Here is a 15696-nt window from a genome sequence, read left to right on the forward strand (position 1 = left end):
TGCTCTCCCAGTTGCGGCCCTGAAACCAAGGAGCCTAGCACCTTTCAGTGGAGAAGAGTAGTGAGTAAACAACAGGTGGTGGTTGGATGTGTGCACTGCTACCAGGCTGTCACTGCTTCTAGGTCCTTCCAACAGAGAGCTAGGAAACAGTCCCCCCTACACCTATTTCTGTCTATCAGCACATTAAAAACCATGAGTTCGCCCTGATACTTCCAGCTTCAAAACCACACCACAAGACTCACTCTTTACCTTTTTCATGTCTGCGATTCCCTTCCTTCACAGTGAGGAACCTGGCTCCATTATTCCTAATATATTTATTTGCCCAACCTTAGAATACACAGAAAGCACTGTGAGCACTGCTGACCTATGCCTCGGAAAAACAAGTCCACTAATGAGTTTAATATTACAGTTCCTTTTTGTCTGCAGTGTGAGGGCATACGGTCAGACGATGGTGTTCTAAATTTACTTGGGTGTTTCTCGCCCTTCATTGTGGGTGTGTAATTTATGTGAAATTGGGTTCCACTCATATATTCCATTTTATGTCTTATTTCCCTATCCTTTATTTGTGTGATATACTAACATGGTTCCAAAAGTCAGAACTTTACAAGAGATACACTCAGTCAAGTGTCACCCTGCCGAGCCCCATAGGTAACCAAGCTCTTTAGTCTCTGGTTTCACCTTCCTGTGTTTCTTTTTGCACAAATGAGTAAGATACATGTATATTTCGCTTCTCCTTCTTTCTTCCACAAAAGGTCACATACTATACTCTTGCGTGTTGCTTTTTTCAATTAATAGTACATCCTGGAAATGACTCCACGTCAGTTCATAGACTTTTTTCTCATTTTATTATTATTGTTATCATTGATGTCTGTATTCTATTCCAGGGTGTGGAGGTGCCATTTCATTTTCGACCACTCTACTATGTGTGAACATTTAGGATATCTCCTTGCTCTCGCAGTTACAAGCAAGACTGCAATGAATAATCTGTGCACATGGATTTTCTTTTTTTGGAGATGTAGCTTCAGGGTACAATCCTAAAAGTGGGATTGCTAAATCAAAAAGAGATCCATTTTTTATTAGTGTCTAATCCCCTCCATAAGGGTTGTGCCACTTTGCACTCCCCCAGCAATGTACAAGCACGCCTGTTACACCACAGTCTCAACAACAAAACGTGGAGTCATACTTTTTGATTATTAACCAGGCCGGTTAGTGAGAAATGGTATTTGTGTAGGCTTAATTTGCATCTCTCTGTACGAGCGAGGTTGGACTTATGTTTCAAGATCCAATTTACTTATGAATCATAGCTTTTGTCCACTTTATTAGATGTCTGGTATTTTTTCTTCTCAATCTTTGACAGTTCCTCATGTATCAGGGGTATTAACTCATCTGTGAGATGCACTGTAGACATTTTCTTCCAGTTGTCAACTGCCTTTCACCTCATTTGTAGTGTTGTTCTCCATGGAAAAGTTTCGTTTTGTTACATTTTTATATGGTCAAACTGATTAATATTTTTTTATTTTGTCTGGATTTTGTCATAGAAAAGTTTCTCCCTACACCCAGGTCAAAGAGTCATTCACTCATGTGTTTTTGTAGTATTTGCATGGTTTCAATTTTTACATTTAGATCCCTGATCTCTTTATTTATTCTTGCGTATGCTGTGAGGTATGGATCTTATTTTACTTTTCTCCAAATGGTTAAGCAGTTGTCCTGCACCACTTAAAAAAAAAGGTCTGGGACCAGCCCAGTGGCATAATGGTTAGGTCCACATGCTCCACTTCAGTGGCCCAGGGTTTGTGGGTTCAGATCCCAGGCATGGACCTACACACTGCTCATCAAGCCACGCTGTGGTGGCATCCCATATACACAATAGAGGAAGACTGGCAACAGCTGTTAGCTCAGGGCCAATCTGCCTCACCAAAAAAACCCAGTCTATCCGCATGTATTTCTGGATTTTCTATTCCACAGGTCTACTACACTGCTTTAATTACAGAGGTTTTATAGTATGTTTTAATGTCCAAAAGGGCTAGTCTCAGTGTGGTTTTGCTTTCCTTAAAGAAATGTTTTTCTGGGTATTCTTGCATGCAATCTTTTTAAACCACATATGTAAATAAAATTTTAATGACAAAACTTGATACTCTCGAGTTTCAAAATGCAAATCCCAGAAACAGGGTTTCCAGGGATGTTAAACATCTGGAAACAGAGGGTCTGGCTGGGCCTCATCGCTGAGGTCATCTTGTTGCTTCTGGCTTTATTTTGGCTTTTGGTTACAACACTGAAAAATGGCCTAAGAGAGTTGCTTTGAGCGCCGCTTTTTCTCATTGTACAACTCCCTGTAGCAGTTGATTGCATCATTGATTGCTCTTGAAACTTTCAGTTTCCACTCATCATTAGGGCTGTTACTGGTAAGGACCTGCAAGCCAGCCTCGAAATGGGAGAAGGCAGCTGAGAGTTCTCCTGTGGTTAGTTGACGCAGGGCAGGTGGAGTATCCTCGCTGTCCTCCTCTCCCGCTGGCTCCTGTCCCAGCTGCATCAGCTCCTCATTTGAGAGATCTTCCTCATGAGACTGCAGCAACTGCTCCACATCACCTTCTACAACCTCCCCAAAAGCCACGTTCTTGGCAAGGTTAACAATGTTTTGTTGAAGCTGTGCAATGTTATCTGTTTGGGAAACACTCTGGAACTGAACACATTCGGGCCAAATCTTCTTCCACACACTGTTCATTGTTGCCGGTCTGAGCTCCTCCCAAGCTACTGCAATGTTGTCCACAGCATCCATGATGTTGTAGTTTCTCCAAAACTCCCTGATTATAGCTGTATCCTCCCCATCTGTTGCTTCTAGGATGTGCTCAAAAGTCCTTCTCAGGTACTGAGCTTTGAAGACAGAGGCCACACCTTGACTCATGGGCTGGACTGAGTCAGCTGTGCTGTCAGGAAGATATTCCACTCTTACATTATCAGACAGATCACTCAAATTTACTGGGTGGCATGGCGCATTGTCTAGGATGAGCAATGCTTTGTTGGTGAGATTATTTTGGGCACAGTATTTTTCAACAGCAGGGCAAAAAAAGTATGTGAACCATTCATGAAAGATGCTCCTGGTTGCCCAGGCCTTTCTATTTGAGCGCCAAATCACAGGCAAATTTGGCTTGGAGTACCCCTTCAGAGCCTTGGGGTTCTCTGAGTGGTACACCAGTAAGGGCTTCAACTTAAAGTCCCCAGCTGCGTTGCCACCAAGAAGCAGCATCAAGCGATCTTTGGATGACTTAAACCCTGGCTCAGCTTTCTCTTCCATGGAAATAAATGTTCCTTCAGGCATTCTCTTCCAATAAAGCCCTGTCTCGTCTACATTAAAAACTTGCTGGGGGGTGTACTCACCTTCTTGTATGATGCTTTTCAGCACTTCTGGATACCCGTCCTTGTGGCCAGGAGCTGTGCCGTTCATCTTGAAGTGGGGCAAACAATGGCGCTCCTTGAATCTCACAAACCACCCTTTACTGGCGCTGAACGTTTCTGTTCGAGAGCTTTCGCCTTTTTGACGCTGTAAGTCATTAAACAAACTCTTAGCCTTCTCCTGAATGATGGTGACACTCAGGGGCACATTTCGCTGGGTCTGGTCTTCAAGCCACACGTGCAACAATCGCTCCATGGTCTCCATGACTGCGCTCCGATGGCGAGTCAGCCGAGAGGCTCTCAAGGGAGTAGCTACTCGTGAACTCGCTTTGATTTTTTCTTTATTGTCTCGGATTGTGGCCACTGTAGAGACGGCAAGGCCTAAGGCCTTCGCGATTTCACTAAGCTTCTCACCTGCTTCAAATCGTCTCAACACTTGTAATTTTACATCAAGGGTAATTGCTTTCCGTTCCCTTTTGGCACTCGGAATGACCGCTGCACTGAGGCGCCTTTTCCCAGGCATCTTTGCTTCCAAAATGTAATAAAATCGCAGCAGTCTCGGGTGCAAGAAGTTCTGCGGCTACTCTGGGCTCCCTTGCTGAACTTGGGAAAGAGAAAAGAGAGCTGCAAGGAGGCACAGGCTGACGTCCCCAGAGACGCGGAACGGTCACCGTAGGCCTGCCCAGCCCCGCTGCCAAGATACAGGCTGGTTCATCCTCGACCCCAAGCCGGGCGGCAGGGACCCCTGGCGTCCATCAGTGTCCAAATTCCTGGACAGCACAGCTGCAGGTGTCTGTGATCCAGAGGACAAACAAACAAAAATCCGTGGAGGGGAACAATACTGCGTAGCATACACGATTCCTTCGTTCACGAAGGACCGAGGAGCAAGAGACCAGCCCGGAGACCGCAGAACCCAGCGCACGGGCAGCAGCGCGACGGCCCAGGAAGAGCAGCAGCCGCCGCCCCACTTTGTGACCCGCTGCCCATGGAGGACCCCGGAAACACGCGTCCTTGGGGAGGCCCGACTTAAAATAGGTCTAAAGGCGCTGGGTATCTTCCTAGCCTTAACCTCAGTCGGTCGCTGTAATTTCTGCACTCAGCCGTCTGCGTAGGGCAAGGCTGCGCTCCTGTTCAGATTCTTAGAGAGTCAGGCGATACAGTAGACACCTAAAGAGAGGTCCCCGAGCCGGCGCCGTACCTTTACTGCGCATGAGCCAGGCCTCCCCGAGCCCGCGGGGGCTGGCTTGAGGGTGTGGCGTCACGGTGGCCGGTTTGCCGCTACTTTGCGCGTGCGCGCGCCGAGGGGCGCGAGGCTTGCCGGGGGGCGAGAGGCGCCGGCTGGTGGTGGCGGTCGGCAGCCGAGCGGTGGCCGGGTCGCTCGCAGTGCTGTGGCGATGCGGCGGTGCCCCAGGAGGCAGCAAGCTGGCCGGGACAGGCCTGAGGACCCTCGGAACCGTCCGGCAGGTGAGTGGGGAGGCGCTGCCCGTCGGTTCCAGGCGGCGGGGGCGGCGGCTGCGCGCAACGCTGCGGTGACGCCATCCGGGCGCGCCGGCTGGCGCGGGGGAGCGGAGAAGCGGGGCGGCTGTCCCTGCCCGGACGTGTCGTCCTCCGAACACCCTGCTCTTCCCCGGCGGCACCTGCCACCCTTTCCTCCGGAGGGCCCCGCTGCCTCTGCCGGCTCCGTTCGGGAGGCGAGCCGGTGCCGCCGGCCTCCTTGCTCCCGCCTCCAGAGAGCCCCACGGGAGCAGTTAGCGCTCGTGTTCCGCTCCGCTGCTAATTTACCGTGTCTTCTTGGGCGCCTCCCTCCGACCGCGAGCCCATGTCCTCCTGCGCTCAGCGGGGATATTACTTCTGCTTTAGTTGCTCCCCAACCAGGTATGGTTTCGGACGTGAACGAGTTTTGTGACCTGTTAGTGTCTCTTATTCGGCCGACATTCGTTGAGCCCAACTCTGGCGCTTTAATAACAGCTAATACTGCTTGAGGGCTTCCGTGCTGAGGACTGTACCCGGATTGTTTCATTAAAGTCTTGTACCAGTCCTGCAGGTAGGCTCTGCTGTGAGCCTCTTTTATAGAAGGGAAATATAAGACCAAAGCTGGTCAGCAGCTGCTCTCACCTTGCAGTTCAGGTCCCTCCCGCCCTACTGCCTCCATTTTTCATGATTTTATTTTAGTTTATTTATTTGTTTATTTTTGTTTGAGGAAGATTAGCCCTGAGCTAACTACTGCCAGTCCTCCTCTTTTTACTGAGGAGGACCGGCCCTGAGCTAATATCTGTGCCCATCTTCCTCTACTCTATATGTGGGACGCCTGCCACAGCGTGGCTTGACGAGTGGTGCCACGTCCACACCCGGGATCCGAACCGGCAAACCCCGGGCCGCCTAGAAGTGGAACGTGAGCACTTAACCGTCGTGCCACCGGGCCGGTCTCCTACTGCCTTAATTTTTAAATACCTCTGTGTTATATGCTATTCTCTGGGTTAGGCGCTATGAATATTATTCCATATTTTGGAACAATGGCTGTATTTTTGTATTGATACATCCCAGGGGGCAGTGATCATGTTGACTTTTTTTTTCCTAATGCATTGATGTGGAGTTTTTGGATTTTGCTCCAAGAAAGGTGTCTTACTTTTCAGATAGAAGTGAAAGAGGAAGAAGGATTCTTTGGGTTTATTTTCTGTCTTGTCTTCAGGAATGAACTTTCCCCTTTCACATCTCTTCATTTTGGAGACGGTGCATGTCAGATTTAAGTTGTTTCTAGCAATATCAGTGAAAGCAGAGCCTTTCACCTGTAGCCACATGGCATCTCAGCATGGCAGGGGACTGTTCTGCTTGTTAATGTGTGGTGGAAGTGAGTAATTGACGGTACAGCACAGGTGTCCTGTGAGCCGCTGGACCTGCATGGACCTCGGTGGTTTTAGTGATGAAGGGAGGAAGTTCCTTTCCAGACTGAGTCATTCGCCTGTTGACAAACTGCCGGCCAGGGGACATGACGGTGAACAGGACAGGCGGGGGTTCTGCCCCGTGGACTGCTCTCCCTTGAGGACTTGCTGATTCGTAGGCTGAGTGGGGCATGCAAAGGCCAGAGAGGCAGTGGCAACCTACTTCATAGTTGAAAGATCTACCCTAACAGTGAGCACCCACCAAGGGAAGCTTATGTTCTAGAGGCTTCCATGCAGTCATTTGCTGGGAGCCGTGGCTACATCATTTGATCGGCTGTTTGACGGGGTCCAGCCGATTAACGCTGAGGGGTGCAGGGTCGCCCCTTGGTGAAGAATAACCGGCCAGCCCCTCACACAGTTCTGAAACCTGTGCTGCTTCTAATTGCCCTTCATTCCTTTTCCTTTCTTAACCTCCAGTTTTCACTCCTTTGGGTGGCTGCTTGGGAGGCACTACCTCCCGGGAAAATTAAATATAGTAAGAGAATGTGACCACCTGCAGGTAACTTTCAAGATATTTTTCAGTTAATTAACGGAGGAACACACAGTCCCATTTGAGACAAGCAGAAAGGAATCCTGTCCAGATAAGATGTCGAATTAGGTTTATGGCCTCTATCTGGTTAATGTTTCCTTCTCCCTCCAGTTCTTTGTCTAAATATATATATGCATTGTCCTTCTAAGTTTGCTGGTTAATTGGATGATCAAGAAGTATCTATATATTATTCTTGACCTTCTGCTTTCTGTTAAAACGTTATAGAGGTCTTCTCCTAAAAGCAATAAATAATAAATAATTGATGAGTAGAAGGGCCGAGGGGTGCAGGGATGCCCCTCGGTGAAGAATGGCCGGCCGACACCCCTGATATTTTCTGAATTATATGCATGCTTTCTAGCAAGGTTATGTCTAACTTATTTCTTTTTTATTCTTGAAGATATATAGTTTAGCCTAGCTTTTCAGCCCTTTACTTTACTAACAAAATGATACTTTCTCCGGCAGCGTGCTTAAGGGACTGTTAGCTCCACAATCTAAAAGACAAAGGAATGCTTTCACCCCCTAAAGGGCGCAAAAATGTAAAGATGTTTAACTGCCCACTGAGAATGCAGATAGCCCTGGGGATAAGATACCCTGGAGTCGCCTTTTGTTCCCATTAACCATGTACACTAATGGCGTAAATGATTGAGGGAGGCAGGGATGGCTCCACCAGGATGTAACCAGACAGATTGCTGTCCTGTCCGGAGGCCTGGACCTTCTCTCTTTGATTTAACTTTACCATGAATTACAACAAATGCCTAGGTACCTATCTCCTTTAGCTTAGAGACAACAAACACTGGTTAATTGTGGAGAAGACGATCATTAACCTTATGCTCTATAGAAAGGAATGCTAATAAATATTCTTGTGCTCATTTTTTACTTCCTTATCTCTCTGAGAATATTTGTAGAACTATTTCTGTACTAATCCTGAAAAATATATAAACGACACTTGTGCACAGTAAAGTCGGACTTGCTAACACCAACCCGTCTCACATCCCCTTTATTTTCCCCTCATTGCGCGACGCCGTCCATCCCTCAGGAACCTGGACTCCGCCGGGGCGGGACCCCGGCAGTCATTTTTTCATTCAGTGAGCTTTCCACACTGTTCCTGCCACACAAGGAGGAGATCCAGATAACAAACAAGTTTATGGCATGTTAGTTGGTTATATGTGAGGTATGAAAGAGAAGGAAGCAGAATGAGGGAAGTGGAAAATAAAGAGAAGGGTTGGAGGAGGATGAATGTCACACTTTGTAGGTGGAATAGTCAGCTCCTGAAGGAAGTGAGCAAGTGAGTGGGAGCTCGCTTGCAGATTGATTTTTGTTGTTGTTTGTTTTTCTTTTTCTTTTTTTTTTTAGATTGGCACCTGAGCTAACATCTGTTGCCAATCTTTTCTTTTCCTTCTCCCCAAAGCCCCCCAGCACATAGTTGTATGTTCTAGTTGTAGGTCCTTCTGGCTGTGCTATGTGGGATGCCGCCTCAACGTGGCCTGACAAGTGGTGCCATGTCCGTGCCCAGGATCCGAACCAGTGAAACCCTGGCCTGAGGAAGCATGTGAACTTAACCACTTGGCCGTGGGGCCGGCCTCTCGCTCAGAGATTGAGTAGCAGATGCCTGGTGGGCCTGCAGCTGTGTGAATCTGAGACACAGACCAGGGTCACCTGATTCATTATTTAACTGGGAAGAAAGGACAGTGCACTTTGCCTGTTTAAAGGAGACCTTGGTGTGCCCCGCTTCGCTCTTGTCTTGGCTTTGCATATGCAAAGGCCAATTTAAAAACCAAACACCAAGAACTGGTGGTAGACTTGTGTCTTCTAGAGCTGCATCTGACCTAATGTGGTCCCCTAATCAAATCAGAAAAGGATTAACTCATCAATTGAAATAAAGGAATTGGATTTTTTTGTGTGTGTGTGTGTGTGAGGAAGATTGGCCCTGAGCTAACATCTGTGCCAGTCTTCCTCTATTTTATGTGGGATGCCGTGACAGCATGGTTTGACGAGTGGTGCTAGATCTGCCTGCACCCAGGATCTGAACCTGTGAACCCTGGGCAACCTAAGCAGAGCATGCAAACTTAACCACTATACACCAAGCTGGCCCCAGGAATTGGATGTTTCATCAAGTTTTGAAGGGTTTAGCGTTGTACTCTGTATCCCTAGGGCTGCAGGTCACCAGATAACTCTTTCACACCAACAGCTCCTTTTTCTCTGGGCGATGCTGGAGAAGCCCTGGGAGGTTTGGGCACCAGAATTCTCATCCCACATCACCAGCTCTTGGCTCTCTTACTGCAGGCATGCACCCCTCTGAACTTCCGCTCTTCCAGCTGTGCGGTGGGGATGGCAGCACCTCCTTCCTCAGAATGGGCCGTGAGGATCGGAGGAGGTGACAGAAGCTCCTGGCACCCACCGCCTTCCGTGCTCCTTTGTCTAGATTTCTGCTCACAGTGACACACTTCTGTGGCATCTCTGTGGGTGCATTGTTTCTTCCAGGTGAGCTCTGGGCTGTTGTGCGGGGTGAGCTGCTGCAGCAGGGAGGCCTCATTAGTGGTGCAGAAGTGCCAGGTAGCTTCCTCACCATTACTGGCTACGTCTCCTTTCTGAGCTTCCCTGTTTGGATGTTTTCCTGATTTTAATATCTTTCTCATAGCTTACCTGACTTTTTAGTCCACTATGGCCTTTGAGAGGCATATTTGAATAATTTGGCTAATTAGCAAGTTAGTAATCCTCGGGGAATGAGTTTACTTTGGGGAATAGCCTGCCTCACTGTGAAAGATGGCACGGCTGGAAAAACACCGGTGTCATCACCTGTGGATCCATTTTCATCATCATAAAACATTGGGGGGCCAGCCCCGTGGCCGAATGGTTGAGTTCACGCTCCCCGTTTCAGTGGCCCAGGGTTTCACCGGTTCGGATCCTGGGCGCAGACATGGCACTGCTCAAGGGCGATGCTGAAGCAGTGTCCCACATAGCACAACCAGAGGCACTCACAACTAGAATATGCAACTGTGTACTGGGGGGCTTTGGGGAGAAGGGAAAAAATAAAATATTTGGGACAGATCCTTGGTTGGGTTGGGATTTTGTTAAATACAAGTAATCCTGGGTTGTTGAGTATATGCAGGTTTTGTTTTCTGGTGTGGTGGCTTTTATTGTGCTCGTTGTTGCAATAATGGCTTTTGACCTATAATAGTGGAAAATCTAAGTTGGTTGTCTCTAGTCCTGTTCTTAATTGATGTTAAGTATTGTTAATGGCTTATGGTAAAAACTGGCATTTTCCTCCTTGTAGACAAGAAAATACAGGTCTGGAAAAGCGTTTGCTTTCCTTGGCATGACAAAAACACTGACTTTTGGCTAATAAAAGATAAATCGTAGTACCCTTTGGTTTTTAAATTTCACATGATTTTAATCTTAGAATCACGTTTGTTTTTGAGACTGCAATAGTTTCAGTGATCAAAGTTGCCTCAGGGAAGAAATGGTTGGGTTTTTTTGAGAATTGTAGCTATAAAAAAAAAATCTTTATGCATTTCTGCAGTGAATTTAGTTTCTGTTTATCCTGTTTGAATCGTTTTTTTTTTTTTTAAAGATTTTATTTCTCCCCAAAGCCCCCCGGTACATAGTTGTATATTCTTCATTGTGGGTCCTTCTAGTTGTGGCATGTGGGACGCTGCCTCAGTGTGGTTTGACAAGCAATGCCATGTCCGCGCCCAGGATTTGAACCAACGAAACACTGAGCCGCCTGCAGCAGAGCACGCGAGCTTAACCACTCGGCCATGGGGCCAGCCCCTGAATCGTATTTTTAATGGGACATTTAAGCAGATAAATAAGGCAGCAAGCTTGCATCTCAGCCCATCAAGTTGCAGAAGCAGCTAATCCTCTCTCTCCTTTCAGTTCCTTCATGGGATCCACTTTCAGCAGCTGGCTCCGCGGGTGAGACTGGCACTGTTTTCCCAGTGGCTGTGTTCAAAACCACCTGGAGGTACCTGTCTGTCGTCTACCATCATTAGCAGCGTAAGGTTTGCTGGAACTGAGTGTGGCTGCCTCAGTGTCTCCCCACAGTGGGGAATCAGGGGAGGGGGCGTGTGATGACTCAGGATGCTGCCCACTTCCCCCCTTTTTTCACTTCCATATTGGCCACACTTAGCTCTTCCCATTTCTGGGTCACTGCAGCACTTTTTCACGTGTTTACGGTTTTATCTCAGGGAAGATGATGAAGAGAAACTGTCAGAAGGAACTTGCTAGGTGAATCTTTTGGAATGCATGGAAACAAGCCTTGTTTCTGCACATCTGAGGGCCAGCAAACTGAGTCTCATGTTTGGAAAGCAGAACAGAGACGATATGCAGACTGCAGTTGGCTGGAACACATCTGCCCCTCAGAGCAGGCTGTGGACCTCTGCTCAGTGCTCTACCCCCTGGAGATCCCGTGTGTGGAGGCTTGAGCAGAAGGCACTTGTCCACACTTCTTGTTCTCCCATTGTTAGGACTTGGAGGAGCATGGCGATTGCTTCCAGTAAGAAGTCAGGAAGGAAGGCTGGACTGCTCACTCTCTCTGTCCTGGTGGACAGTATGGCTGCTTATCTGAGTGTGATGCGTGCTTTTAAAGTGCTAGAACCTCATCGTTTTGTCCCTAAGGGTTTGAGAAGTTCTTTAAAAGGAGTGGAAGAAACACAAACTTAGAAAAAACAACTCCAAAGAGAAGTAAAAGGGCCAGTTTGACAAATCAGACTGTCAGCAGTTTCACCTGTGAGTATTTATAAAGTGTTACTAATCTTTGAGTTACTCTCCTTGGGAGGTGACAGGCAGGCGGGCCCGTCCGCGTGTGGTGTGGCATGCTCTTCCCTCTGCTTGCTCATGGATGTTGCTGTCATGCCAAGTTCCTCCACCTTTTGTCTTTTTGTCGGGGCCTCTGCAGCTCATTCGCGTCCTAAGCCTCGGCATGTCCATCTTTTAAATCCCATCACAGCTTGGTGATGTGGATTGGTGAAGTCAGTATTTATCAGATGGGTTTCTCCTGTGAAACATTTCCTGCTCAGGTACCCAAGAGCCGGGAATAAGAAGAGGCCCATAAAAGCATGTTGGGAGGTCTGTTAACATGCTTTGCTACAAATATAGCATTTATTTGAAGACTCGTTTTTGTCCTTAAAATTCATGCAAATTTTTACTATATCCCATAATATGTTTGGCCATTCCCGGGGTCCCCTAGGCCTTGGGGCTTCCAGGCTTAGTTTTGGGTTGTTTCAGTGGCGATGTGTGTGCGAGGGGCTGCACCATGGCTCGTTCTGTCCTGGAACCTTTATGAGTGTCGTGCTTCTTGCTCAGGCCCTTACGTTTTCTGTCATCGACTGGCTGTGAAGAGACGTGGCCGTGGACAGATTGCCTGTCTGAGGAGGTGATTGCTTTCTCAAAAGCCACTATCTCACTACCTTTTCCTTACTTGGGAATTTTTTATAAGTTTTGGGTTAGTTTCCCAGGTTCTTATGAAAAACTCATTCCTGTGTGTCTCCTCTACTCTTAGTACTTCACTCTGGTCACAACTGTGTGTGTGGGGAGGTTTCCCTCCACAAGCAGTTCTGCGACACTAGCTGGGTGTCCTACAGCTCAACTCGACCTAACACTGTCTGCTGGGAGGCAGCATCAGATCCCACAGGTTACGGGCTCAGTCCTGCAGGAGTGCCCCCACCCACCCTTGAGACATCAGTCACTAGTCCCATCATCAGCTGTGCTTCTGACCAGCTGCTGTAAATCAGAGATTCCTGCAACCCCCTCCTCTGCTTCTGTTAATTTACTGGAGTGGCTCACAGAACTCCAGAAAGCAGTTGACTTACTAGATTACGGGGTTATTACAAACGATATTAAAGGATGGGAATGAACAGCCAGATGAAGAGATACACAGGGCGAGGTCCAGAAGGGTCCCTGGTACTGGAGCTTCTGTCCCCTTGGAGTTTGGGGCAGGCCACTCTCTAGTATGTGGATCTGTTCTTGTCTAGCAGCCCAGAAGTTCTCCAGACCCTGTCCTTTTGTGTTTTTATGGAGGCTTCATTGCTGTTCCCATGAGTGATTAAATCATTGCCCACTGGTGACTGATTCAACCTCCAGCCCCATCCCCAGAGGTGGGAAGGTGGGGCTGAAAGTTCCAACCCTCAAATCACTGGCTGGTTCTCCTGGCAGCCAGCCCCACTCCTTAGGGGCTTTCCAAAGTCACCTCATTAACACAGACTGGGGTACCTTGGAGGGGCTCGTTATGAATAACAAAAGACATCTTTATCACCTAGGAAATTCTAAGGGTTTTAGGAGCTTCTAGGAAGATCAAGTGTGTTTCTTATTATAAATTAAACATTACAGAGGTCAAACAAAGCTAACTTCCTGGCAGATACTGTGATAGCAGTTATTTGCTTTCGTTTCACGTTTTTCCCCTTGTCGTTTTTGTGTGTGCTAAAGTACCTTTTGATAATTTTAATCGCAAGTGTAATTGATTTAGTTACAAGGGAAAGGACAGTTTTTCTCCTTGGATGTGCCCAGCTTTCTAGGACCGTTCAAGCCCCCTGACCCATAGACTGTACGTGGAGGAAATGGGGCATTAGACCACAGATGGGCACGTCCTGAGTCAGACCCATCGCCCTCGACACGTTCTTTGCACCTAACAGAAGGGCGGGGCTTCAGGGATGCTTATGGCCTTGGACTTGTGTGATTGGAACTGTTCCGTGCGTCATGTGCGTGTGTTGCAGGAAGAGGCTTGCAGGGCTAGGTTCCGCCGTCTAGTGTCTGGGTCACAGTGTTCTGAGGAGAGGGGGCCGTGCCTGAGAGCCGGAGGTCTGAGTTCTGGCTTTCCTGAGCAGAGGACCTCCACAGAGGGTCCACCTGTCCCAGTCTCTTGTCACTTTCTTCCTTTCTTTCTGTTCCCCACTTATTGGTGTGGCAAGGTGACTGTTACCCCAGAAAGAGTTACTATTAAAGTTTGGGTCTGGAGCCAGCAAGGTGAAACTGGAGGCATTTTACATGTATCTGAAGCTATGGCCGGGCAGCCTCCGCCACCCTAACCTAAGCCCTGAGCTGAGCCGAGCACTGCTGCTTCCCTGCCCACTTCGGAACAGGACGCCGCCCACTCCAGTGCCACCTCCAGCTCCTCCTCTCCTTGTCCCTGTTTATCTCCAGAAAGCACCAGTGTTAGGAAAATCGTATGTTGGAAAGTTATGTATGATTGTTTTCTGAGTTCAGGCTTTGTTTTCTCTCAGGAACTGGTGAACCAAAAAATGCTGGGCCTGGAGCAGATGGAGGCCAGAGAGGAGGGAAGCAGGATGACTCTGCCTGGTGGAAGCGGATACAGAAGGTTTGTGCGTGTCTGAGCTCCAGACCCTGTTGCTTTCCCAAGGAAATGGTCCTGTAGCTCAGGCTTTGTACAGTCTCTCTGCTGATTTTGGGTGCAAGCTAAATCAAGGATTCTAAGAAATGAGTTTAATTTATAAAAATGTGGAGATTTCCATCTGAATTTTAAAAAGACTCAGATAAGAGGTAACAGCCCTGGAAGTGATGGCTCTGAAGGCAGCCCTTTGTGGAGGCTCCTCTGGGGGGTCTGGTGAGCTGCGGCTTGCAGCGTGTGCTCATGCCCTGTGCAGTCTTTCCTCCTGAGAGAACTGGCCTTGGCGTCACCACGCACAGCCCTCCAGGGGCAGTGTGAGGAGGCAGGTTTGGACAGCTGCTCTCAGGACGCCACGGGGAGGAAGCAGCTGTGTCATGAAGGAGCCACCTTGTGTAACTGAACTGTTGATCTTCCACAGGGTGAGCTCCCCTGGGACGACAAGGATTTCCGCAGTCTGGTGGTTTTGGGGGCAGGTGTTGCCTTCTACTTGTATTTTCGAGATCCTGGGAAAGAAATCACGTGGAAGCACTTCGTGCAGTATTACCTGGCGAGAGGTCTGGTGAGAGGATTTACAGTCTGTCCTGGAAGGAGGTGGTGCACACGGTCTGTGAGCAGGAATCCTAAGCAGTCCCAGCCTCGGGTACAGACAAGACACGGTTTTACTTTTTCCACTAACGAGCCCACCGAGCACTGTCATGCCCACTTTCTTGCTGGGTGGAAGTCCCTTGATATCATGGCTAACTTCATCTTTCCTTTGCTTTTGCTTCTAAGACTTAGTTCTGTTTGTTTATCTTTAAGTTTCGATCTTGTATCTGATTCAGAGCTTCTCTCCTCTTAGTGCACGCTGCCCCACTGGCTGGCCCAGCACAGTGTGGGCCAGCGCTGTCAACCCTGGGCTTTGTGTTGCCAGCAGAGCCCTCCCTGGCTTGACTTTCCCAGGACTTGGGTTTATCCTTCAGGATGCTGAGGTCGAGTGAAGTGCTGCTCAGGCTTATGTAAACTTCTGCGAGAGCAGAGGCCTTACTCCTCTCCTGCCCTCAGTGTCACGCTGTGAAGAGCTAGACTTCCTTCTGGGATGACGTCCCTAGGAAGCTGTTAGTTCCCACTAGGGCTATGGCCGAGGCCTTTGTCATCTGCCCGACATCTGTCCTCAGAGAGGCCCTTGATGACGCTGCCTGCAGCGTGAGGGAAGAGCTATTGCAGCCCCCCTCTGCCCAGGACCTACCATCTCCAGGTGTGGCTGTGAGGAGGCAGACAGATGTCCACCTGCAGGTGAAGCTGTGAGGAATGAGACAGATATCCTCCTGAAGGTGTGGCTGTGAGGAGGCAGACAGATGTCCCCCTGTAGGTGTGTGAGGAGGGAGACATGTCCCCCTGCAGGTGCAGCTGTGAGGAGGGAGACAGCTGTCCCCCTGCAGGTGTGTGAGGAGGGAGACATGTCTTCCTACAGGTGCGGCTGTGAGGAGGGAGACAGATGTCTTCCTGCAGGTGCGGCT

The 15696-nt window shown here is 48.6% G+C and overlaps 2 protein-coding genes across 6 annotated transcripts in view; one reads left to right on the plus strand and one right to left on the minus strand.

Moving 5' to 3' along the window:
• Window positions 1-1860: 1860 nt before the first annotated feature.
• On the minus strand, window positions 1861-3921 carry LOC124249614 (tigger transposable element-derived protein 1-like). Its single transcript, XM_046680724.1, has one exon. It carries the CDS (start codon window positions 3911-3913, stop codon window positions 2285-2287), a length of 1629 nt encoding a protein of 542 aa, XP_046536680.1. The 5' UTR covers window positions 3914-3921; the 3' UTR covers window positions 1861-2284.
• A 714-nt stretch (window positions 3922-4635) lies between these two features.
• The window catches only part of GAS8 (growth arrest specific 8), a 59698-nt gene continuing 48637 nt past the window's right edge, over window positions 4636-15696 (plus strand). For 4 of the 5 annotated variants that reach the window (XR_006891432.1, XM_046680719.1, XM_046680720.1 and 1 more), the window contains exons 1-3: window positions 4636-4854; window positions 14076-14170; window positions 14619-14840. Coding sequence is in view for 4 of the 5 variants with exons in the window: in XM_046680719.1 (XP_046536675.1) it covers window positions 4785-4854; window positions 14076-14170; window positions 14619-14840 (387 nt within the window). In the remaining variant the exon portion in view is untranslated. The remainder of the gene's footprint in view (window positions 4855-14075; window positions 14171-14618; window positions 14841-15696) is intronic. The other variant, XM_046680721.1, reaches the window with a different exon arrangement.

Source organism: Equus quagga, chromosome 13, assembly GCF_021613505.1.
Source record: "Equus quagga isolate Etosha38 chromosome 13, UCLA_HA_Equagga_1.0, whole genome shotgun sequence".
NCBI lineage: Eukaryota > Metazoa > Chordata > Mammalia > Perissodactyla > Equidae > Equus > Equus quagga.

Coding starts and splice junctions, on each gene's coding strand:
- LOC124249614 (XM_046680724.1), bottom strand. CDS start 3,913: ATGCCTGGGAAAAGGCGCCTCAGTGCAGCGGTCATTCCGAGTGCCAAA.